The following is a 24,464-nucleotide window of genomic DNA, read 5'->3' as shown; positions in this document are numbered from 1 at the left end:
TAGACTAGATAATTTTCCCAAAGATCATTGTTGTACAGATTAGATAATTTTGAAAATGGTCTGAAGTGTTTTTTTTTTTTTTCCTGCATCTCTTCTTTACTAATCGGTTTAAAAACCACAAACTTATGTTGTAGTTTTAGCAAAGAAAAATGAGTTTCTTTTCCTTTTTTTGACAGTGACCTTCATTCTAGCCTTTAGGATAATTCTTTTTTCTTACGATGAATTTAAAGTTACTGAAGTATGAGAAGTCATAGCATTTTAATTTTTGTCGAGGCTTAAGTCAGTCTGATGTTTCTTTCTTAACGTTTGAGAAGGATTTGACTTCATTATTTTCCATAAGGATGATTTACAAATAGGCGCTGCATTTACATCTACTGATTTAATTGCTGTCATCTCTCTTAAATTTCTAGACTTAGTTTGAGAAATCATGTTTTATTTTCAATTGAGACTTGGTAATTTGGAGTATTTGGGAATAGCTAGAAAGTAAATACTGTAAATGATTTCAAAATCCACAAAGTATGGATCATTTTTCATCTGTAATGTGCCCCCCAATGCAGCTCCACTTGCCAGATGCCTCTGAATGGAATAAAGAGTTTAACTCCTATCATCAGATACAGTTGTGTGTTGTTTTTTTAAACTAATGAGGCATAACGACTGACTGTTCTAAGTATTTACTGCGCTTCCATCGAGCTGTTTTTCTGTCTGTAGTAATAACTGAGTAAGGTAGAGCAGTCAACCACAGGCATTCCATAACTGTGAGGGCACCCAGCAGCCGAGTTATGATGTTCACACTTTCCAGTACAAGTAGTGACACTCTGTGTGTGGTGCAGCAGGGCCATAAGCATGGCCCAGAAGCCTGAACTGCCCATTAGAGAGTAAATACGGCACCTTGTATCTCACTTTCTTCCACCTCCTCTGTCCCAGACACACACATTGCCAGGAAGGCGGTGCCCCCAGTTAGATCCCCAGCAAGGTGATTTCTTCTCTTGATTTAGATCCCTTTTATTGAAATATTTCATTGTGAATGCTCCAAGGTGAGAGGGAGGTGTTGGGGAATGAGGAAGAGTGTTGATGAACAACAACTCTTACCTTTTAAAGTGGAGTGGAAAACTAGGCTTCTTTTCCAAAGTCTTGCATCTTCCCACATGCCTTCACAGCTCATTTACTGAGACCAACCAGCAGAAAGGGAGAACTGAAGAAATGATGTCTGCAGAAAACACTGTGTATGGTACTGCATTTTATGGGGAACTTGAGCTCGCCCTTCCAGTGAGCTCACTTATCAGACTTGGCATCCCTGCCCTTTGAGCAACATAAATTAAGCCTCCCTCTGTAATGCTGGTGCATTGGTCATCGTTAAACCTCTGACTTTTTAATCACTCGCTTAATCATGATGCTTTTATTTGCTTCTAACCTTCTGAAGCTTTTATTCTTCAAAGGCATGCGCACTCATGTTAGTTTCCATCAAATGAAGCATGTATGCTGTGCAGGACAAGCAGAATTGTAACATGGCACATGAGCACGGGGTTCGAAAATGAACGTGAGAAATCGATGGAGTAAGCACTCAGGCTGGGTAAGCTGGGCTGTAACAGCTGTTAGATCAATTCATGGATGCAGACACCACCTGATAACTAAGTTGCTCAAATGCAGTGCAGGGAATTTTGTGATGTGGTGACCAAAGTTTCACGCTGTTGTCCATCCCGTTGTCATGGGATCCCACACAGAACCAAGCCTGCACACAGCCCTGGGGAGGACTGAATGGTCCATGTCTCCCTGGGCAAACTACATAGGGGCTTTTTTATTTTACACAAGGGTCTCACACCATCCATGGAGCTGAAACATCCCCACATGTTCTTCCCAAAGGGCTTTAGTGTTGCACAGCAGTGACCAGCCAGACTTTGTTAATGCCAAGGACTCAAGAGTCAGGCCAAAGGCTCAGTGAGTCACGCAGGGTGGTACAGATTATGACAGCGTGCGTTAAATGCGAGGTGAAGAAGTGTTCTTCCTGAGCTGGAATTTCTGATGAATAGCCATCAGTGGACTTTGCAGCTCACTTCTTGTCACTGTGCCTTGACAGCAAATTGGTTTTTTCATTTTTTTCTCTTGCATCTTAGTATTTTTGTCTCATATTTTTCTTACCCTCATTCATTTCCAATGGTAAGAGTCCTAGACTTCACATGGCAGCCGTCTCCTATCGCTTACTGTTTTTTTCTAGGCTCTCATTACTGTTCCTTCATTACTCAAAGTATGGCGAGTGCATATAACAGGGTACCATGTGCTGAGCCTGCCTCTATTCAGCTAGCTGTACACATCTTCAGCAGAGGAAAGGCTTTGAGGGGATGATCTGAAGCTACTCCTCTGTATCTCTCCTGGGAGGAAATACCTGATTTTGAAGGCACCACAATGTGTAAGAAAGTCAATGTAATCTTTCCTCCAGGTGAATTTCTTATTGCCAAGTAGCAGGAAGCATTTTGCAAATCTTATTTTTTTGCAGAGACGTTTACCACTAACACCTTTAATTTTGTGGACAGCAGATCTGGTGATACCTCCATTCATTAAGTACATTTATTACAGTTCCTTGTTTAACTTCATGGTAGTTACCCCTAAAATTAGAGGGCAGACACCGCATGAGAAATGATCCAGACTGAAACAGGACAGAGAGATTCTTTGTTTACAAACCAACCAAGAAATGAGGCACTGCAAACAGCAGCTGCTGTACAGGGAGGGGATGCTGCCTGGGCTTGAAGTAGGCTATGGATGAAAATATGCTTAACCTCAGCATCTACTTACCCAGATGCAAAGCAAGCTTCTCCAGAAAGAAGAGATCCTAATCTAGAAACAAAGGCCTTGTTCCATAATGAGAAAACAAGACTTGTTACCATCCCAAAGCTCTTCTAACGATTTTAGCAGCTGCTGACCAATAGTGTGCAATGACATCTGAAAGTGCTAAACTGTCTGTCCAACAGCAAGTTATGCTGAGTAATATAGGGCATCCCCTGGGACTATCTTCACCCACCTCAGAAGGTTTTGAAGGTTTACACTGCCCCATATGCTGCCTCAGTGTCCTTTTTCAGGAAGCAGGTGAGAGGAAAACTGAGAGAGGCTTATTGCGCACTTACAATGAGCTGAATGTTTTCATATGAAGGCAAGGGGTTGAAGTTCCTCAGTTGTGTTTTTATTATTATCATTCAAAACAGGTTGGCCTTGGCTGAAGAACTGACTTATTATTCCGTTAATTCGAGACACATTTGTCACTGCTACTCTTGCCTTTAATGTGCTCAGCAACACTATTCTGTTTTCTCTCTTCCTTCAACCCGGCACATGATTTGCTTCGCCTCAACCAAAAGCAACCGACTTCATACAAGAAGCTCCATTTAAGCTTTACTACTTAATGTAGCTTCATCTTATAGCACTCAAGCCATTTTGCAGGAAAGGTACTTCAGTGTGCGCTGCCACCACAGGCAGGCCTTTCAAAGACTGAAAAACAGCCACTGCAGAGCCTGTGCCTGAACTATGGGGTAAGTAGCTTAAATAGATGTCTCTTCCTACTATTCTCACTGCAAGCTCCATTGAGCCACCTTCTTCCAGGAAGGACCTCTATGATACTGTCCTTTTATGACATCCTGGTAGTTTGTTTGATACACTGGTTTATGCTGATGGCCTGTGGTGATGGCTATGTTGTTGTGCCTCCTGTGGCACACTCGTGTCTCTTTCCAGTCAGGCACCTCAGCAGCGACATTAAGTTCTTGTCACAAGCTGATCACTGCTGTTCAGAAGTCAGTCCCAGTATGAAGTCTTCTGGCAGCAACTGTGGAGTCATCTGTGCTAACTGGTCATCATAAGAACCTAGAGTCCACAGCTTCTCCAGTTCGTAAGTCTCTCGTGTTTCTGGCAGCATGAAGTGTACAACTATGGTTCCTGCACAGAAGAAAAAAGCACAATAAATAAGCAGTGAGAGTCCTCTGCTGCATAGTTCACGGCAATGAATCAGGTTAAGTTTGAAAACGCTTACATACAGGTTTTACCATGATAGGGTGGGGTAAGAATGCTTGTTTTAGTGATCTATCAGCAGTGAAACATAGCAGCCCTTTTTGTTAGTGAGCTGTAAAGCACTACCACAGTTCCAGCTTCACAAAGATCCTGAGTGCTCCATCTCCCTTCCGCTAGATACAACAGGTCAGCTGATGGGGGAGGGAGGTCTCTTCTTCAGTCAGTGATTCCAGCTCTTGGACAGAGAGGAACTGGTCATTCCTTATGCAGAATGCAAGGATACAGCCAGCAGAATGAGGACAGTGCTCGCATTTAAAATAGTACCACGGAACTCCAGATCAAAGTTGTCTTCCTTCTGTCCCCAAGAAATCGTAAGCCAGAACTTTTACTTAAAAACGAACTCCTGTCCCAAAGCTACAGCTGAACTTTCAGCGTCCCTTTATTATCAACAACGTACAGCTACAACCAATTAGTTTTCTTAAGTGTTCCCCACGCTTCTTAGCTTTGTTTGTATTTTTTAACATGAAGCAGCTGAGCTCAAACTGTGACACAGCCTCACCCTTTTACTGCAATACGCATTTTCTTACAGGGTTTTGTTCTGTTAAAACAATAGCAAAAAAGAAAAGCTCATTCCAGTATCTTTCTAATACGTTTTCTCTGGTTATACCCTTCAGTTTCAATTACTTGTCGGTTTATAATTATCAAACATCATCGGCAGTGATGTAACTGAGGTTGAACATCACTGGCTGCAGTGCTTTCTCACCCTTACTCTCTTAAGATAAAACACAGAGGGTGAGATTATAGAGATAGCGGTGAAGCTGCAATGCTGCTCTCTGAGGGTAAAACCTTGAATGTTGGTGTGGAAAGTTCCACGCTTAAGAACAAAATAGTGAACTCAACTTCTTTAGGACTGTGGCTTTATCTGGTGTCACAGGATGACACAGACAGTGGCGGTCTGTCCAACAGCTCACTACTCAGGCTGGCTACCAAGAGCCTCTGCTTGCCCAAATGGTCATTGTAGAATGCCATGTGGGTCACACTCACAAATACTTACCGAAATCAATGCACAGCCAGTCATCTGTCTCTTTCCCTTCAATCCGAGTGTGACGATCGCTTTCTTCTTTCTGATGCTTGTACTGAGAGAGAAGCAACAGCAGAAAACAAAATACTTCACGTTCATTTCTATGCGCTCAGAGCTGGCAGCTAAACCTGACTTTGTCAGACTGTGTAGAGTTGTTTGAAATCTGAAATGCAATAGGTAGACAATAATGGTGGTTCTGAGGGCTGCACAAAAATATACAGCTGCAGCTCTGGAAAATAAGTAGAAATCTCTCAGTGGGATTTACTGTCAGACCTGGAGCTCCAATGTCCGAAGTTCCCAGACAGTTACTCATGAGGTCTGTGTGCATTGCTTCCTCAAGATGAATACTGAACTGCTACTTAGCAATGAATTAGCCTTGCAGGTAGACTCTCTAGCCCTAGCTACGGGGAATCTAACTATCATTAGCATCAAGTTTTGCTTACTTTCACATATCTTTTGCGTTGCTTTATGCTGGCAGAAATGGAGATGCCCAATAGAACAGAGAGAGGGGGAGAGAACAAGTTTGACCTTGCATCACAGAAAAGGCAAAGAAGTCTCCTGCCTCACGAGCGTGCTCTGAGCACTCATTGCATAGTGGGGAAAAATACGATCAGGAGGAGAGAGCAGCTCAAAGCAGGACAGCAGAAGCTACGGGGGCAAGGCAGGAAGTTTCCTGTGCAACACATCAGCTTTTGCAGATATCGGCTGGAGGGGCTCCAGTCTTCCTACCTGCAACACCAAGAACCCAGAGCTGGAGAAATTCCACAACTGGAGCCTTAAGTACAGTTTCCTTATATGAAGCATAAATGAACAAAACCCAACAAACAACAGAAACCAACCTACAATACAGAAGTTACTGAATCTTCACAGCTCCTTAATCAAAGTTTTACCTTATCTCTAATTCCAGCACCTTACCCAAAATGTGGAAACCCTTTCCAAGCTGCAATTCAAACTAGCAAACTAAGAAAATAGTTGTTTCGGAACTTAGGAAAAATTAGTTTCAGAACAAGGAAACAGTACAGGTGCGCAGCAAGAACAGTCCTTTCTGCCTTCAAAGACAGACTGTAAAATAAGACTGTAATAGTATGGGGCCAGTCCAATCCTGCTTCAATATGAAATCAATTATCACCAAATGCAAATGCAACTGTCTGTAGTGGACGATCCTTTGCCTCCCAGTATGCAGTCTTTCTTCTGGTCTTACAGTGTATTTGAAAACCTGAAGATTTGATGGACTACGGTTTGAGAACAGTCAGATTAGGCTATTTTGAGGGAGCCTGAATAGCTATGAAGCACGCTGGAGACACAAGCAGACAGTCTGTCAGTACCATTTCACATCACTGATAAACGCTCTCACTGCACAATGTGCGCTATTGTCAGCAGTGCTCTGGATACAGAGGTCTGATTTTAAAGTATAATCTCTACATGTTGAACAGCACCACTAAGGCAGAAAGCTACAGTTATTGGTGGATGCACTCAAAATTATATGACATGACAATACACAATTTCATCTTGCCCGGTGTATCTGTAGAACCATCGGCCCAGGGAAATCTATTTCACAGTGCAAGTCTTCACCGAAAACCACCCCCACTAACTGAAAGAGTACAGTGGGGGCTGTCTTACCATTTTCAGCATGTAATGTGCCATTGCATGGAGATGCCGTGTTGAAGATCCGCTGACAACTATAAAATAATGACAGTATTTGATTTCTGGGGGTACTCGGATGACACAGATGTCCTTCGCATTCTCTTGCCTCAGCAGCTTTACAACAAAGTCAATGTTGAACTTTGGAAGAGGTGCGTCTGGAACTGAAAACAAGAACAGTGGTTAACGATCACTTCTTTGTAACAAAAGTCAGACACTTCCACGTTACCAAAGATGCAAAATAGCAACGAACTAAATTCAAGCCACTCATAGTGAATTTGGTTTGGTACTGGCAATCCAATATGAACTGCTGGTTTAAACAAGCTATGTTCTAAGGTCATCCAAGTTGAGTACTAAGCTCTTTTCTGGTAACTAATGCTCTCTGCATACGTGGAGCTATTGGCAAATGTCACCGTTTCCTTAAGATAACTTCTTTATTTCTCATGAGCACATCTTGAAGTCGATACTATCACCAGACAGTTGACAGTTAAGATGAATGAAAGCAAATTACTTCAGCAGACGTTCATTTTGAACACTTTCTGCCTATTGCAGCCTGCCAGCACCGCGCTGTGGTAGCACGGACGGAGCAACAACGCAGCCACGCTCTGTATGGAAAGCCAACCCAACAGAAGAACACGCAAGCATTGGCACGGATGGAGTTACGAAGCCGTCCATAAACTAAGGCCTCTGAGCTGAGGGACCCGGGCACCTCCCGGCTCTCGTCCCCCCCACAACACCGAGGCAGCCACATCGGCCGCGAGAAGGGCCCATACGCGGGAGCAGCGTCCGCTCGCCCTTCCGCGGGCCCTACCTGTCTCCTGCCGCCACTCCGCCGCCGTGCCTGCCGCTCTGCCGCCCCCCGCGCCCCTCACAGCCGCGTCCCCGCCCGGACGGACCGCCCCGACCGCGGGCAGAGCGGAGCGGGCCCGCAGAAGGCGGCAGCCTCCCAGCAGCGCCCGCCACATGCCGAACGTCCTGCGACCCGCCCCCCGGCCCGGCAGCCGTACAGCGGTTGGCCGGCCTGGAGGCCGCCCCTCACGCCTATTGGTTTATTCCGCTGTCGGTCTGTTGTCAGACCGGGTGGGAGACCTCGCGTGTGGAGGCCTTGCAGTAATGGTGGATAACTCGGCGCTGCCTATTTGCAAGACAAACGAGAGCGCTCTTGACAATCATTGGATGGTTTATTTGTCAATACAGCAGTTCGGTTCCGTCGTATAAAACTAAAGGTATTACAACATGGAAGTTGCAGTTGAAAAGGCAAATTCAAATGATAAAACTAAAGTGACATGATATGTAAAAAAAAAGGATAGTGCGCGCCGTGCCGTACTCTTGGGTAAAAGATAAAGAAAGCAGTTATTGAAGTCAGCTTCAGGCTGGTGACAGGCCTCGTAACCTTCAGACAGTGAAGACACATGGGTTGTGCAGAAGTTCATCCTTTCTAAGCTGGATGATGCAAAAGCAATAACTGGAGCACTGGTTATAGTGAGCCTTGTGCACTAGTAGCTATGTCCGCAGCGGTGAACTCTAGTGTGTCCAGCCCTGTTTCTGGCCCTGAGACCAACTGGCACAGAATGAGCTGCCTCCACACTACTGAATGCCATTGCCCTGCAAGGCAGGGTGGCCTCCAAACTGCTTGTGAGCAGCAGTGGCTGTAGAGGTTCCCAGAAGCTGGGATTTGCTTGGTAGGGAGCCGACAGGTGCAGGGCAAACCTGTAAGCAGCAGTAAGCAGCTGGGTGCCCATGTCTGGGAATACAGCGTGGCAGTTTCTTTCCACACATAGCCAGTGTCTGCCTCCTGTTTCTGACCTGAATCGTCTTTAAGGTGGTAAGAAGCTATACTGGACTGTCTATTTAAGACTAAGTATTGATGTGCTTTTGGTTTTTGCTTGTTTATGTATTCTTTTCCCCTACAGGTTCTAGATCTGTTTAATTCTGTGTCTGGTTAACCCAAAAGTAAGAAAACACAAGGCATGAGGGTTAGTTATTTAGAAAAGCATATCCTAGATCACAAGCAAGAACAGCAAGTGCTCAAAACTACCTTTGTTTTCTAAGAAGGACTATTTTGGTATTTCTAATTGCACCAAGCCCCCCAGAGCTACCAACCAATCTAGATGTGTTTTTACCTTACTCCTTTGTTTTTATAACAGCAACAGACAACCATCACAAGACAGTCTTGTACATAATCTAAGTCAACGTTAAGCTGAAGGTTTAAACAATGCCTGGTTTGCTTTTCAACAGAGGGTTTCTCTCAGTGCTCTTATGGAACAAAAAGGCTTTGAAGTTGCTGACGTAAGCACTCAGTCCCTCCTGGTTCTCTGCTTGTCCTGCACTTCTCTCAATAGGTTTGTATTGTTTGTATCTCCTGCAAAGAACACGTACAGTTAGAAAGACATTTGAACACAAAGGTCCATCATGCGGTCAGTGCAAAAGAGAATTAATCATATATTCATAACATCACTCCTCCCCCCTTCTATTAAAAGAATAACAATTGACTGCCATAGTTAATTAGTTGTGGCTAAGGCCTGGTTAATGAGAAGGCTCTGTTGCTTAGAGGAGTGCTCTGTGCAGGTGTTTCCTTCTCACCACTGCCTGCAAAGGCTGAGCATACTCTTAACTCAGGAGTCTCAGTGCAGTCTTAAAGTTTCTCGTGAAACATCCACAAATATGTGATTCTTTTAACCACTTTCTGCGTGCCCAGTAGCCTTTTCTCAAGGAATCTGTCAGTTATTAAATGTATGTTGATTCATTCTCGATCACTGCTTGTGAGAGTTGTAAAGCTAAATTAAATTTCTATTTGGTAGGTTTTACTGAATATCTAAATCGCATCTTGCAGTTTGAGTTTCCTTACGTGCTGTTCCCAGGCCTCCTTTTATTACTGTTTATGAGTATGAGCACCAAATGTAGTTTTCTATTAAATTCAAATATTCACACATTTTCTGGTGGCTTTATGGTTTAAGCCGGTAATCTCATTTTCTTGAATGTCTGCTAGAATGTTTGCGAATAACAGTAAAGAGGAAACAAAAATACAGCTAACACAATTTTAAGCTGTAGGTTGTGCGAGTTTAACTAATATTTTTTGCCAGTTCCTTGGACTGTTTTTAGTCTTAGCAACTTACTTGTAAAGGACAAAAGCCCCAATGGCACCAAACACTGCCAGCAAACCAAGGAAGATGAAGACACCTTTTGTTGTCCCTGAGGATGATCCTAGAGTTCAGAAAGCAGCTTGATTAGAAGTTAGTCTTGTTTTAATGGTGAGATTGCCTTTCTCAAGCAAATATCGTTTTAATCTGACTGTTCTAATGGCTGCAGTGCACTTCAAATACTGGAATGCAATCTAAGCATTGGAAGTCAGTGACTAAGGCAGGAGGTTGTGCTTTCAGAGCCTGATCAGCTTAGTTCTGAGTGCCACCAGGCAGTGGGCTGGCTCTGCTGGCTTTGCATGTGCAATGCTCCAGAGACACGCTGTGGCTCCTCCAGCCACTGAGGGGCCCTTGCTGGCATCCCACAAGTTGGAGCTGATTTGCTCCCTGCCAATTGCAAAGGTAGGGGACTATTTACACTGAAGTATGAGATGTCTCTTTGTAAGCTGTACTGCAGGAATCAACTTTGGTTCGAGGGGTGATAGCCACAAGGAAAGGAAAAGGGAATAAAAATTGACTTTCTTAAATGTTGTCTGTTTCAGCTCCACATATGAAGATGGCAAAGCTTGGCTGAGAGACTGATGAACCCCGGCTAGTTCCCTTTTCTGAGAGCGTAGGGATTTACATTATTTTATTACTAAAGTAGATCCTTGGACTGGTTTGCAAGGCATACTGATAGGGCAGGTCTCAATCATAGGACTGCAGTTCATTCAACAGCAGTTTGAGCAGGTTAAGAGCTGGTGTTGCATGCAGTGCCTGCAGACCTCGATACAGTCCTGCCAAATTTAAAAGGCCAAATGTTTAGGTAAACTCAAGTACCAAAATGATGGGATTTCCCCCTGAAATTTGTGCAAAATCATGGCACACTGAAAATGTTTGCAAACGTTAGATGAGCTCCTACGGAAGGTGATTCATAGCAGCAACCTCTCTTACATCCTATTTCTGCACTGATTATTGTGTAAAGGCCAAGAATACAAATTAGCTTTTCCTTCTGGAGGAAACCTGGGGAGACAGTCTTGTCAGGCTAAATTTAGCTGCTGTGAATACACTTCTGTAAAATCCTGCTTCATTTTTTTCCTGTCTTTTGGAGCTGAAATACATTTAGGTCAGACACTGTTTCTTAGTCACCACAAGCTGATTTAGGCACAGCTAATTTTATACCTAGATAGAATAAAAGCAGCCAGAATATGGTGTGTGGCAAGTGGCTTCAAAGGGTCAGTTTCTTGGCTGATGCTAATTAAATACATCAGAAGAGTCACTAGGACATCTAGTGAGAGGTCAGGAGGGGAATGGGTTGAGAGCAGAGAGACAGCTTTATTGTTTAGGGTCCTTAGTGAGGCCAAGTTAATACCTGTTTCTGTCAAAGGCTGCTTGAATAATTGTGAGTGAGACACAGTGATACTCATCTGACCAAGGTAAACCTATTCTGAAAACAGCCACCTGGGGCACACTTTGTCATTGGCGAATGACTCAGGCCCTTCCAGAACCTGGTTCATCTTGTGTAGAAATAGAAACTCAGTTAAGATCAATGAGCTACAAAAAGGGCACGGGTCGGCCTGCTCAGCTGTAGGCTTTGGTTCTCTTTCAGATGAGCCACATCCTTCCTTACTGCCTGCTATGTATCCATGTGTGCAGTAGGATGGATGGCATGTCCCTTACTTACTTTTCTGCCCAACAGTAGCAAAAATAACCTGCAGCCAAAGAACATTTCATATTTTGTGTTACCGAAGGGTTTGTGTAATTGCTGTACTCTGTAGATTGTGCACATAAATCAAACCAAGTTCTAACATTTAAAATTCCCACAGGGAAGCAAATGTCTTTTCTCTTTCTGTGACCTCTCACGCAAGATGGGACAATCTCAGCTGAGGCCTCCAGGCATGCAAAAACTCCCATGTACCTTCTTGTGTTCCCTTCTCAGCAGATACAAGACCACAGGGAAAAACTGCTCACAGACAGCCCGCTTCTGCTCTGCACAGACTCACCTCCATTTACAGAAATAAGTGCGCTGGCAAGGGCTTGACTTGTGTCATCCCCCAAGGTGATATTTATACAGTACGTTCCAGGTTCATCAAAAGCTCTCCTTATGGTGAGTACGCATTCATCAGTGACGATCACGGGATCACATACCATGCCCTGAGACACCTGGCACGTGGGGTCAGAAACTGCTGTACAGACATCTGTAGGGAAACTGGGGTGGGAAGAGAGAATCCATTGCTTTGTGGAGTGCTGTTAGCCCCACTTACAGATACCTTGTGCTGATGCCCAGATTTATACTGATGTTTGTTTCCTGATCAATGATACTAATAGTGATTATGAAGATGGTATGTATATATAATCTATATTATATGCATTTACCATTTCATGGTGATCATAGGAAAAACCTGCCACAAATCAACTCATGAAGTTTGTTGCCTTTAATACATATCATTATGAAAAGAATACAGATTCTTACGTGTAGTATCATGTGATGAAAAACACTAACTTAAGAGAGGTAAATTGTTTTCCAGTTGTGCTGCCAAGACAATTTTTGTAGTTCTCTTGCCTCTCAACTCGAATCCCCTTCCAGGAGCTAGGAATATTGGTGCAACATTTTTCTCTCCAAGAAATTGCTTAGGCACTCCCATTTACTCTAAGTGTCAAAAAATCATGGCTGAAAAGAGAGGGTTTCCTTCCAATTTCAGTAGGCTGCTTCCAGTTTCACAATGAGTGCTGAAATCTTGTCTTTGCCAGGAAAATATGGAATTGCTTCTCCACAGTATCTAGTTCTCTTACTTTTAGTTCAGCCTGCCATTTGTTCTGTATCCTACAAGCCTGGCAGTAGCTTCTGTTGACATAATTTACAAATGAGACTTGCATTATCTTTAGTTCCAGTCAAGAAATAGAAACACTGCGGTGTTCCCAGCTTTTGTTCATTCAGCTGTGTCTAAGTGCAGACAGTGTTCCAGCACTTAATTATTTTTAGAGAGGGAAGGTGATTGACAATTTCATTTGCGTACTTACCTCCCTTGGCAGGTAACAACAAAGTCGACCAGTGGATTTTCAGCTTGGCTTTCTGTCATCTGGATGCTTGTCATCTGGATAATATTTACCTCAAGGATTCCCTCTGGAAGATGAAACAGATGTCAACAAGTAGGACACGACAAGCTTGTGTGTACAGATCCTCAAGTGTTTGGCTGATGCTCAGGTCAGGTCTCGTTTGCCATAACCTTCTCCCTCCCTTAGTACTCCTTTTGAAGGGTTTGAAAGCTGAGCAATGTTCCAGTACTTTTCCTATGAGATTGTGCCCTTCTGCTTCTCTTTATTTTTCTTTTATGGTTAGTTATTTCTTTCATGAAATCACTTCCATCTCCCATTAGCCACAACTTCTGTACATGCCAAGGCTAGCTCTACCTTATGTGACCCCTCCAGCCAGTGTGTTTCAGAACAGAAAAGAATGATAGAGCTTGTATCCCCACCAGCTCCTTCAGAGCCCAGGTGCCTGGAAACCCATGTATAGCATGGGGACAACCATCAGCAGGTGTCCAGACAAATGAAGATCAAGGCTTGACTCAAACCAAGGTACCATAAACTTCACTACAGACCTGACCTGTCAGGGCATCTAAAGAGACCAAATTTTGCTGGTTAACTATGTGTGCATTAATCTTTAAAAATGCCAGCTGTGTCCAAGAGGAGGATCTTGACTGTGGGACTCACATATCTGATTAAACTCTGGCTCAATAAACATTATCTTTGCCAAATGTGTAGTACATTATTAGCCTCATTCTGCTCCAGGTATTGACTCACATCCTTACCTACAATGGTGATACCAGCTGTGTAGTATCCATATCTGTAAATATGGCAGCCTCCATCAGGATTGTCTTCTGCCATTTCATTGGGAGCAGAAGGGTCTGAATTAGAAGATGCATCAGTCATAACTGTTGGGTTGAGGAAAGAAAAGTAGATACACAGTCTTAGAATGAGTTCTGCGCAGAAGTATTCTGAGCATAACTATCTTGATAACATTCATTACATATGTCATTGATTATTTTGCTTTACAGCTATGCAGTAATGCATTTGTCTATGCGGGATCATTCTGAAAGGAAACACATGTGGTAAGCTGCTCTGTAGAACCCTAAAGTGGCCTGAATAGATTCTGCCAGTCCCCTGTCTGTATAACTGAGCTTTAAAATCCCCACATCAATTATAGAATATTTCCAAATGCCAATAAGAGCTTTAAAATGCTCTCTTTAAAAGCAAGTATTTTTCCATTGTTCTACATTAGAGCTAGTAGGGAAGTAGTGAAAATTCTCTGTTTTCTTTGCTTTTTAATTCTCACTTCATATTTCATTAAAACCACATTAAAATTTTGAAATTTGAAAAATACAGCCAGTTTCACAGTTCAATGCAGGTGGTGTTATATAATTACCCGGGCTGAAACTGCAGGACTTTTGCAAACTTTTAAATCCTTTGATATGATAAAAAAAATGCTGACTGTAATGAAGATTATTCTGAAATACGGTTGTGCATAAATTTAAAGTGGAAAAGCCGTTCTTGGCTCAATGCAATGTGGAAATCCCGCATTTTGAAATATGAGTAAATTATTTTTCTAGTTCAATCCAATCTCATTTAATTTTGGTTGGATGTTAATGCAGACCAGAAAGGAATTGTCTCTGAAATACTTCTTTCTCACTAACATCTTCTTCCTCACTTATGCTTCTTCCTCACTTTATATCTTACCTCAGAAGATGTCTCTTGAGTAGGCAAGACTACAACCACTTCATCTGGTGTCATAGAGGATATAAAAATACATGCATATATTCTTGGGTCTATCTGAAGACCCCTTTAAGCTGTCATTATGGTGGTAAATGGTTTTTTAAATATGTGTAAATGGTGTCTATGTGTATTTTGATTCTGTTTCTAAACCGATTTGTAGATGACTTGCAGAGCTTCACAGAACTTCTTTGATGATACCAGAAGCTCTAAATATATGCACTTAATAATGTAGAGTTTTAGCATAGATTCTCACTGCTGATAGATAAACTCTTACCTGCTGGGGTGGGCAGTGATGGAGTGGGTGTTACTGGCTTGCAAGGCACAGGTATAATAGCTTGAACAGTTAAATTCAGGGTGAAGTTTCCTTGCAGAGAGAAGGTGTGAGATGTAGTGGCACCGCTTTCTACAAATAAGCCACTTCCATCTCCAAAGTTCCACTTGTAGGAGATGGCGGAATCATTAAGGTAGTTGCTGGGGTCATGGATTTTCACATCGAATGTGATTGGTGAGTCTTTGATAAAAATGGAGTCTGAGATGTTGCGGTCATGTTTCTGGGACATGCTCACAAATATTGGAATCTTGTCTGCCAGAAGGAAAAAGAAAGAAAGAAAGAAAGAAAGAAAGTGAAGCGCACACGTGTGACTCCAAACAACAAATTGCTCCAAAGCTGCTGAACAACAAGAGCCCGAATGTGAGACTTTAGTGTACTTAACATGGATTTCTAGTTAAATTCAATTTACTGATCTTCCAAGTCAACGACAGCGGCAAACAGTTACCCAGAGAGGTATGGGAACAAGTAAGAAATCACAGGCATCAGTGGAAATTTGCATTTCCTCCAGTAAATCCTTCCTCATCACATCAAGTAGAGGTGTCACAACTGAGACAGGTACAGAGATTAATTGCATTATTCTAGGGAATTTGCTGGAGATTTCACATTTATATTAAAAACCTTTCTCAGGCTGGTACGTTCTTTTCACGCCAGATTATGTTTGTGGTGAATTCTTTCTTATAACTGAAACAAGTGCTCCCAGCATTTCACTGCAGTTTATTTCAGCACACTCACCTGTTACAACATAAGTGGTACTTGCTCTTGCAATGGGAACGTATGTTGAGTGCCCTCTTCTGTAAATGGATACTGCCATTACGTGTTTGCCGAGAGTGATATTCGCAGTGTTGACTGAAAAAATTGCTGAAGATCGTCCAATTGTTTGATAGTACTGACCTGAAACAGAACATGGCCTTGAAATATATGTATTTTTTTGAGTCTAACTACAAGGAATTGTTTTACAGAACCTGTATCTCTGTGACTCTTGGACTGCCTAGATCAAAACGTATAGTTCGGAATTGTCCTTCAGTTACCTGGCAGGGGAACACTTTTACAATGCATTTACTCCCATTATTATTATTATTATTATTATTTTCAAAGATGTCAGAAAGATGTCCCAAATTTCACTGATTCTTAAGAGCATTTGCCAAGGCATTTACATCTTTGCAAAGAAATTACATTCTGTGGAGTTATTAGGATTATGTAGCGGATGGCGTTACCTCTTAGGCATTTTAAGTTTACCTTCAGTGTAACAAGAAGATATAATGCTTCATACCCCATAGCCCTTCATATACATTTGTTTATTTGTCTTCCAGCTGACTGAGGTAGGTAAATAATATCACCTTTATGTAAAATTAGGGACAATGTTATTCATGCTGATGATGATAATACTGATTTTCTCAAGCTAAATTAGGATTCTAAGATTTAGTATGTAGGCAGTGCCAGAAATAGCCCGAGCATTACATACTCAACAGCTGGAAATGCTGAAGATGAGCAGCTGTGAATAGAACAGTACTACACAGTCAATGACAGTTTTCATCTTCTCCTCAGAGTTAAGAATTGCTGTATCATTAAACTGATGTGAACATACGCAGCTCTGTGCTCTCTATAAAATCTGAGAATCTGAAGTGGCAGTGGCTGGCCAGCAAATCATCTGACTGACCTCAGACCCTGTGTTTTCCTAGGAAAGTATATTGAATACCACTGAGAGGAAATTAATTTTCTTCAGTGATAGTTCTGTGAATGCAGACTTAAAGGAGATCTCCCGGTAATACACGATTTCCAAACCTAGCAGAAGATTAATAGAGCAACTGATGGCCTCTTTGAAAGCGGGCAATGAATTCCGGGTCCACGTTCAAGAGATACTAGAAACAAACAGTGAATGTAAGCTTTGCAGCAGCAACCAAATTGAGGTACGTTGCAGTACTAACCAACTGTATGAAACAGATAGACAAAGTTCCTTCTCCTCCAGCCAGGATAATGAGGGAAAGGTCTTCCATCTGGGAATATATTATGGCTCTGGTTGCTTGTACAGTTTTCCCAGCCACAGCTGTCGATCCATTCAGTCCAGTTGTAGACATACTGATCCTGGGCAGCTGGAGAATCTAAGGGTAGAAAGAGGACACATTCCTGGTTAAGTGAGAATCGCACAGCAAGTGAGGAAACAGGAGGCAGACACCTCAGGTTGTGACAAAGTCATTGGCCTTAAACAACAGGGCATGTTGGGTTATTTTTAGGCTGACATTCAGTTTTTCCGTGTGCGTGGGGTTTTGTTGTTGTTGTTTGTTTGTTTTTTAATACGGGCACCAAATGTTTCTGGCTTAGAATTTTTTATTTAGAGGCTTAAAAAATGTACAGTGTCATGAGCCAGACACGATTTAAAGCTGCTTCTCCAAAAGCTGCTGACAACTCCATGGCATTGTAGTGTTTCGCTGGAGCCAGTGAAGCTTCCCCAGCATTTGGCAAGCATTTAAAATTTGAAGTGGAAGCTTCAGCCATGGAAGCACTGTGAAGAAATGACTTAGTTTGTTTTGTCAGGAAAGTTCTCTACAGCACCTTTAAATAACAGACCTGAATTTCAGTTTCTTTTTGAATAATGAAATACAGTTTCCTTCCCCAACCAGCACAACGGACATTAAGTAGAGAATGGGTATCAGCAGTTAACAAAACATTATAGACAGTGAAAAAGTCGAATCTAGGCTGAAGAAAACAAGAACAGTTGTTATGCCTTGAAACGAAGAGTACTTTCATCCTTACAAAACGTGTTGAAGATTTATGAGTTCAGAGGAAGGAACGTACAACAGCCTCTTTCACTCCAGATCTGGCAGATTCAAACACTGAAGCTGTTACGTTTTTTCCCCCATGAAACATGTGGATAAGATAAAAAGATGGTTATTCTATGAAGTGATGGCTTGATTTTAAATTACTTGTTTTTCTACTTTTATATATATGTATTTTCAATACTTACAGTGTGGGAATGTGAGATTTATTCTTTCTTGAGAGTTAGTTTGTTCGGGAGTTATACAATCCCTAACTGGAAAAGCAAGTCAGTTTTATAAACCAACAGCTCTATCAATTTTGAGAACAGTGTGACTGAGTGATCAGCTGAACTTGCACTCAGCCAGGGACTGCAGCATCGTGACTGAGCTGAAAAGCAGCAACAGTTTTGTTAGGAAGCCAAATTAAAGCCAATTGCAAGTATCTGGGGAAGCCAATTCTATAGCGAAGACAAATCTCCTTAAATCAACTGGCCATTATATGTAGCAGATGCAGAATGCTAGAAATGATGCAGCAATGTGAGGAAAGAAAGTGGTGTGACAGGTTAGACCGTAGTGTAGTTATCAGTTAAGAGCAGCATGGCCATTGTTCATAGGGTGTTCTTCCAATGATTCCTACAATCTGCACTTTCACACCAGCAGGGAGATTGCCATTGCTTACCTGGGGTGCAGTTTCTCTGGTATATAATGTTGCCATCGTCATCTTCTTTCTGGCATTTGGGAAACTGGAGTGTCACAACGAAGGTCACATTGGATCCCACCAGTGCTGGGCTGTCAGTCACCAGTTTGGTTCTCACCTTTCCTCCTGTAAAAAACGAAACTGGTTCCCACTGCACTTATCAGAGCAGCAGCAACCTTCAACTGTGCACTGTTTACATTGTAGGCACTTCCTTGGTTGCTCCTTTACATCCAAGGGGATTTGTACTCCTAAATCATTCGATCATCAATGCCCCAGTTTAGAGCAATAGGGATTCCCCCAACATCACTTACTGATCTGTCAGTCATTTCCTTCCTAGAGCTAAAAGAGATTTTTTACCTGTGAGGCTGGTATATTCCAAAGGAGAATATTTGTATTTCTCCCCTGTATTTACAACTTGACTCAGCCTAGGAGACAATAAACAAGCTCTTGGCAGAAGTTGTTAAACTGAAGCCCACAGCACCCTACTGAGGTAGAAATTGAAGCTACATGTCCTGTAAGGCAAGTTGCAAATAAAGCATTATCCCAGAGCCTTGGCCATCACTACAACATAATGTGTATTCGTGTCTGAGGCTGTGAAGTATAGGAAAGCAGTAACTGAAACTGCTCACTATTCTGCTTCTTCAGACAAGGTGCTGGTAATGGTACCATGGCAGATCATCCCTATTTGCAGTGTTTGCAGCAGCTGTTTAGTATTACACCTATGAAAAAGCACTGCAGCACCTGCACATTTCAGCGAGGTGGGTTTTCTGGCCAGTTCCCTCTGTGTCCTGGAACTGTGTGTGTGCGATTACCTTTCCAGCAGTCCTTCCACCGAGGGTCATTGTCTTCCCAGAAAGGATAAAGTTTTTCATTCCATTTGTTTTGGTCACTAGACCAGCCTTGTATCTTCTTGTGGTTCGTGACAGGAGCAGTTCTTCCATTGCTCAGCACATCTTGAAACTCTGGATAGAAAAGGAAACACGCGGTGGGCTGGTGTCCCCCTCCCAGCCTTGTGCTGGAGAGGTGACAGATCTGTGCCTGAAAGGGTCACAGGCTACATGCACTGTGTGTGAGCTGTGCTCTAGCAGAGGTTGTGCTGGGAAGGAATTTTGACACAGTGATGCTTCGTCGGTGAGGTGGCTGCTAGTTTGGGTGAGAGGGCTGGAGCCAAGCATAACAGAAGCTGGTGTTTGCAGAAGAGGAAAAGAAGAGCTGAATAGTAAATTCAGTGTGTTTACAGTGTAACAGCAAAAACACATTAGCTTGGTGCCTATTACTTTAAAATGACTCATATTAAATAATGTTAATAACCTCTTTCTTCTCATATTACTATAAACGAGGGACTCAGACTTTTCCCAGGCCTTCGAGGATCCCTCTCTGTTATGAAGTACTTGCATAATGCAAAGCAAAATGAATATCCAAGTAACATGTAGGAACATGTCAGACACTGTAGGATACCATAAAAATATGTTCATAAAGTAGATTCATCTGCAGAGTTCCATGAAAGCCTGGAGGCTTTGAACAACTCTGTCATCTTAATCAGGTAACTGCTGGGTGTGCCATTCTGCCCCAACATCAAGGGAGTCGGGATTTCTTCTGCTTTTCATGGCCTTATTTTAAAGTTAGCAGATACTGGATGCTTTTGAGATTTATACACAGGTGCAAGAAAGGGCTGGATGATTTCAGGGAAGATGCAGGGACCTATAAGATGTGCAGGAGTGGCTCTGCATGCTGTACCAAAACCAATCGTGTTGGAGTTTGTCCCGGTTTTGGAAAAGTTGCAGAGCAGGTGTAGCCAGTCTAAGCCTGGTCTTGTGACTCCTAATTCTACTGCATGGAAGAGCCAGAGGGACAGTGCCACAGAATAGGCAGGAGCTGCCTCTCTCTTGGTGTTTTATCACCTCATGAGATGGCTGCTGGGCTGGGAGGACATCCCTTGGCCAGTCCCATCTCAGTGGTCACCCCAAAGCAAGCAGCTCTCTTCCTGGTCTCTCAAGGCTTAAGAACTGAAAGGTCCAAGGAAAAGAGCAGAGTCTACAGATGTTATGAGACATATTCTCCTATACATTTTTGTCCTACAGGAACTCCTTGCAGTCTCACTTAAGTATCTTGAATCAAGACATCCCTGAAGATTCCAGATATTTAGATGTGAGCAAAGCAGAACATCATGACCTGTATTTCCTCGTGGCTTGTATCACATGCTCTGCTATGTTCAGTCTTTGTCAGAGTTGGGCAATATTGTCCTTCAGGAAAACAAGAGCAGATTAGAAACTGCAAAAGCCATAAAAATATTTCACAAAAGCTTTTTGTGCTTAATCACATGTTATGTCAAGAAATTAATGTCATCTTATTTGAGAGTGAGCAGTTATGATTTCCACTCCCTTTTCCCCCCCCATTCTCTTTGATTTTATCTAAAAATTATGTGATGTGTAAAAATGTTTTGATTTTGTCCAATCAAAACATTTCAGTCATTTCTTTCCCAAACATTCAGTTCATCAGAATGAGCTGGAACAATTCTAATTTTGTAAATGCTTTTAATTTTGAATAGCCATGTTTGAATTCAGAAGTCATTTTCCTGTCCAGCTTTAGCAATAACTGTGGTCACTGCTTCTAAATCATGAGCTCCTGAGGCATTTCTGTGCCTCCCCGTTGTGCTTTGTTTATTTCAAGCAAATACGAAACGTTTCACAAGCTTCAGGACAAGACAAAGACGTTTTTAAGATGAGAAAATACTTCAGCACTAGCGCAGCTAACACATGGAACTGAAGATTTTCCATCGCTGAACTTAAAGGAATGGAAAGCTTTAATGTATTTCTTCTGTAACAAGGAAAAACACTCAAGCGCAGATGTTGGTCGTAACATGGAATTAGAGCAGTTTAGTTCAAAATAGATGGGATAATAACACAATCTAAGGAGGTGATTGCCGCAGTAGTTTTGGTGAGGTTGTCATAAGGAAAAAGATCACACTCTGATGGATGTTCTTCTTTCTCATTCTGGTTCTCATTTTGGTGAAAAATACAGAAAAGACGACTTCAGCATTTCCTGTGCTAGTGTGTTAGCCATGGAAGAGAGAAAGTCAGCTTTAGAAATGCAATAAAAGGATGGTGTAGTTAAAGAGCAGAATATAAGAAGGCTGATGTTGTGGCCAAGCTAAGGAGAATCTGAAGGGTGAATAGATGGTAGAGGTACAAAAGCAGCATTTAGGGAAGATAAAGTGATGGCACAAAATATTTGTTGGCTTTTCATGCAGAACAGACGAGCCTAAGAGACTCCTGTGCTAGAATCTTCACGATGATGGAGAATCTCTCTCAAAGTGAAGAAAAAATAGAGCAAATCAACAAATAAAAAAGCTGTCTGGATCAGGTGGCTCAAAAGGTGTGGAAGCTGTTCAAGGGTGAAATAAATGAGCTGTTAACCGTAGCATGTAACATCTTGCTCAAAGCTGCTTCAGTGGCCGTGAAACAAAAGTTGGCAACTGTGTTGACAGCTTTTAAAACATTTCCAGGGAAGATTTAGGGGATTATAAAAGGCGTGATGCTCAAATTGGACAAGCTGGTAGAAACAGCACTGGAGAACAGAGTTGTCAGAAACAGTGGATTAATATGATGTGCCGTAAAGGAGCGCATTCCTCACAAATATATTCGAGTTTTGCCTAGGGAGCTGGAGAGCAGGTGAACAAGGCTGACTGGGCTGTTACAGAACTGTCTGTGCAGAACAAGAACCTCTAATCTACTATTGCAGCTCGAAAACGAGATCTTGTATCTTTACAGTTTTGAATGTGGTGCCCTGGAATAGTTGGAAAAAAATAAAATAGGAAAAGGTTAAAAGAGTAAAGATGAAAACATTGTTACAGCACTGTATAATCCCCCACGTGCTCGTGTCTTGAATACTGCACACTGCTCTGTTCTCTACAGCACGAGCAGGGTATCAGAGAACTGAAAAATACAGAGAAAGGAGCCAAAGGGATGGAATTGTTTCCAGATGAGGAACAACCAAATAGCCCAGAGAGTGTGTGACAGGAGAACAGAAAAACAGAATTGTGAGGAGCATGGAAGAAGAAGCATTTTTTCACTGTTTCTGAAAGTTTGGGAGTTAAGCTGAATAAATGAAACTAGCAGCTGATAGGTTCTAAGCACAAAATACAGTTATTTCTTCATGTTAGGCACAGTTAAGCTGTGACATTTCTTCCTCAGTCAAAATTTACATGGGTTACTACCAAAACCAGAGTGCACAAAGTGATGGAGGAGAAGTCCTGTTAAGTACAATGGTTCTACGCCTGACTGAGGAAGTTCTGATGCTGTACATCATCAGAGTTTGGGAAAGTTCCCATGGTAAAAACTGGTACAAAGCTAGAGGTATGCTCAGCCTGACCTCAGCTGCTAAGGTCTTCAGTTTCCTTCTTGCAGATTCTGGAACTTGACCCCCAGTTCCCATTTCGGGTTGTTAGTGCTGAGCTCAGTGAGTCAGTAAGACTGGAAGTCAAGATGGGAGTCTGGGAAGAAGCCAGGGACGAAGCCTGACCACCATGGCCAGAGGGTCTAATTCCTGGACTCCTTGCATTCTGAAGCTCTGGCAGCCTCTCCCAGCCAAGCAAGCTACAAGAAATCTATCCTGCCTCTGCCTTTCTGGCTATACTTGAGCCAGAGAAATATGGTTAGAAATCTGAAAGGATGAACCAAGGCTTAGTTCTGTACCCGTGGAGCACAGCAAACAGCTGTTGGCATTTTTCTGCAGCTCGGTATAGCCTGAGCAACCACTACACAATCAGATAGGTTTTACAGCACCATCTGAGGACAGAAGGGAGGAAAGGGGTGAGGGAGGCACTCACGCATGGCAGCAGCACACAGGACCGCTTCGGCCAGGAGCAGGAGCGCGAGGTGGCGGTGAGCCCCGCACATGGTGCCAGGCTGTGCGTTGGGCGCTGTGCACGGCGGGGCAGCAACTCCTTCAGCTTCCACTGAGAAGTGAGAATGAAGTTTCTCCACTGCTCGGCTCTCCGATTAAATGAAGGGCCCCAGGACTCATCATGTGATGGAATTAAGCAGGGATGCATGATTTTGTCTTCAGCTCCTTTCAGCTCATGTGCTTATGACTCACCCCCTTTGCTTTCAGCATTCCCTGGGATCTCTGAGAGACCTGTTTAGAGCCACACCATTTACCTTGCAGGCATTTTTATATTGGTTCTGCGCTCTGATCAATTTTTATACCTAATTTGTTTTTAAATTAGGACCATTTACTTCCAGAAATCCAAATTAACTCTCGCCCTAGCCTGATTTGCTAGTGTTACTGCAACAGCTCATTGCATTTGATGAACTGGTCCCTACTTTTAACATGTTTCTCTTCCCACACGCTGAGCAACAACCATAAACAAAATGAAAACTGGCTGATTCTAGCGCTTCCCTGGACTTGGCTCTTGATCAGAGTTGATCCTGAAGGCAAGCATTATTTAAATATTCATTTAGTGGGTACATGCACGTACCTTACTATCACAGTTGCGTGATACGACACCTAGAGGTATGATCACTTGACTGTGTTGTGATAGCCAGTCAATATCCAGGTCACGAGTTGATCTACACAATAACAAGTACTTCAGTGTAGTGTGTGGTGTATAGAGATGAAACAAAAATAGATTTTACTGCCCAATCTCATAATGAAACATATGGACCTCAAGAGTGGTCTCAGCGATCCCAAAGTAGAACACTGGCAGGGGAGACACTGGTTAACTAGAAATCAACAAGTTGAGCAACAGCAAACTACTTTTTATTTGGGTAGGGCAGGTGGAGGTCTGTAAGCCAAGGCACTGTAAACAAAATGAAGAGTTTGCTCAATGAGAGGGAATTGTACAGCTATGATAATTTATTATTTTTATTTTTAATTTGTTCTTGCTATCTTTCATTCTTTCTCACGTTTTCTCTGCACCCCTCTGCCCTCTATCTCACCATGTTCAGGGGGCTTCAGGATGCCCTTCTTTTTTCTTGCCTTCCCAACAGCACCAAGGGAAGGATCCCAGGTTGTGTGAACAGCAAAGTGCATCCTGCATTTGCAGGTTCCATGCTTCAGCAGCCTCCTGTCTGCCAGGGAA

General features: G+C 42.6%; 2 protein-coding genes across 2 annotated transcripts; both read right to left on the bottom strand.

Annotated features, from left to right (window-relative positions):
* Positions 1-3,596: 3,596 nt before the first annotated feature.
* MALSU1 (mitochondrial assembly of ribosomal large subunit 1) lies at positions 3,597-7,692 on the bottom strand. The gene is given in 5 exon segments (XM_072330188.1): positions 3,597-3,765; positions 3,767-3,915; positions 5,042-5,123; positions 6,689-6,873; positions 7,521-7,692. Coding segments are annotated over 5 exon segments (600 nt in total). The 5' UTR covers positions 7,675-7,692; the 3' UTR covers positions 3,597-3,735.
* A 225-nt stretch (positions 7,693-7,917) lies between these two features.
* Positions 7,918-23,352, bottom strand: GPNMB (glycoprotein nmb). Its single transcript, XM_072329486.1, has 11 exons — positions 23,211-23,352; positions 19,195-19,344; positions 18,365-18,508; positions 16,858-17,031; positions 15,665-15,823; positions 14,876-15,184; positions 13,641-13,763; positions 12,850-12,952; positions 11,832-12,037; positions 9,826-9,913; positions 7,918-9,071 (listed from the first exon to the last, which is right to left on the bottom strand). The coding sequence occupies exons 1-11, from the start codon at positions 23,278-23,280 to the stop codon at positions 8,918-8,920; spliced, it is 1,680 nt and encodes a 559-aa protein (XP_072185587.1). The 5' UTR covers positions 23,281-23,352; the 3' UTR covers positions 7,918-8,917.
* Between the last annotated feature and the right edge of the window lie 1,112 nt (positions 23,353-24,464).

The sequence above is a fragment of the Excalfactoria chinensis genome, chromosome 2 (genome assembly GCF_039878825.1).
Source record: "Excalfactoria chinensis isolate bCotChi1 chromosome 2, bCotChi1.hap2, whole genome shotgun sequence".
NCBI lineage: Eukaryota > Metazoa > Chordata > Aves > Galliformes > Phasianidae > Excalfactoria > Excalfactoria chinensis.
This window is presented reverse-complemented; position numbering and strand designations above follow the sequence as displayed.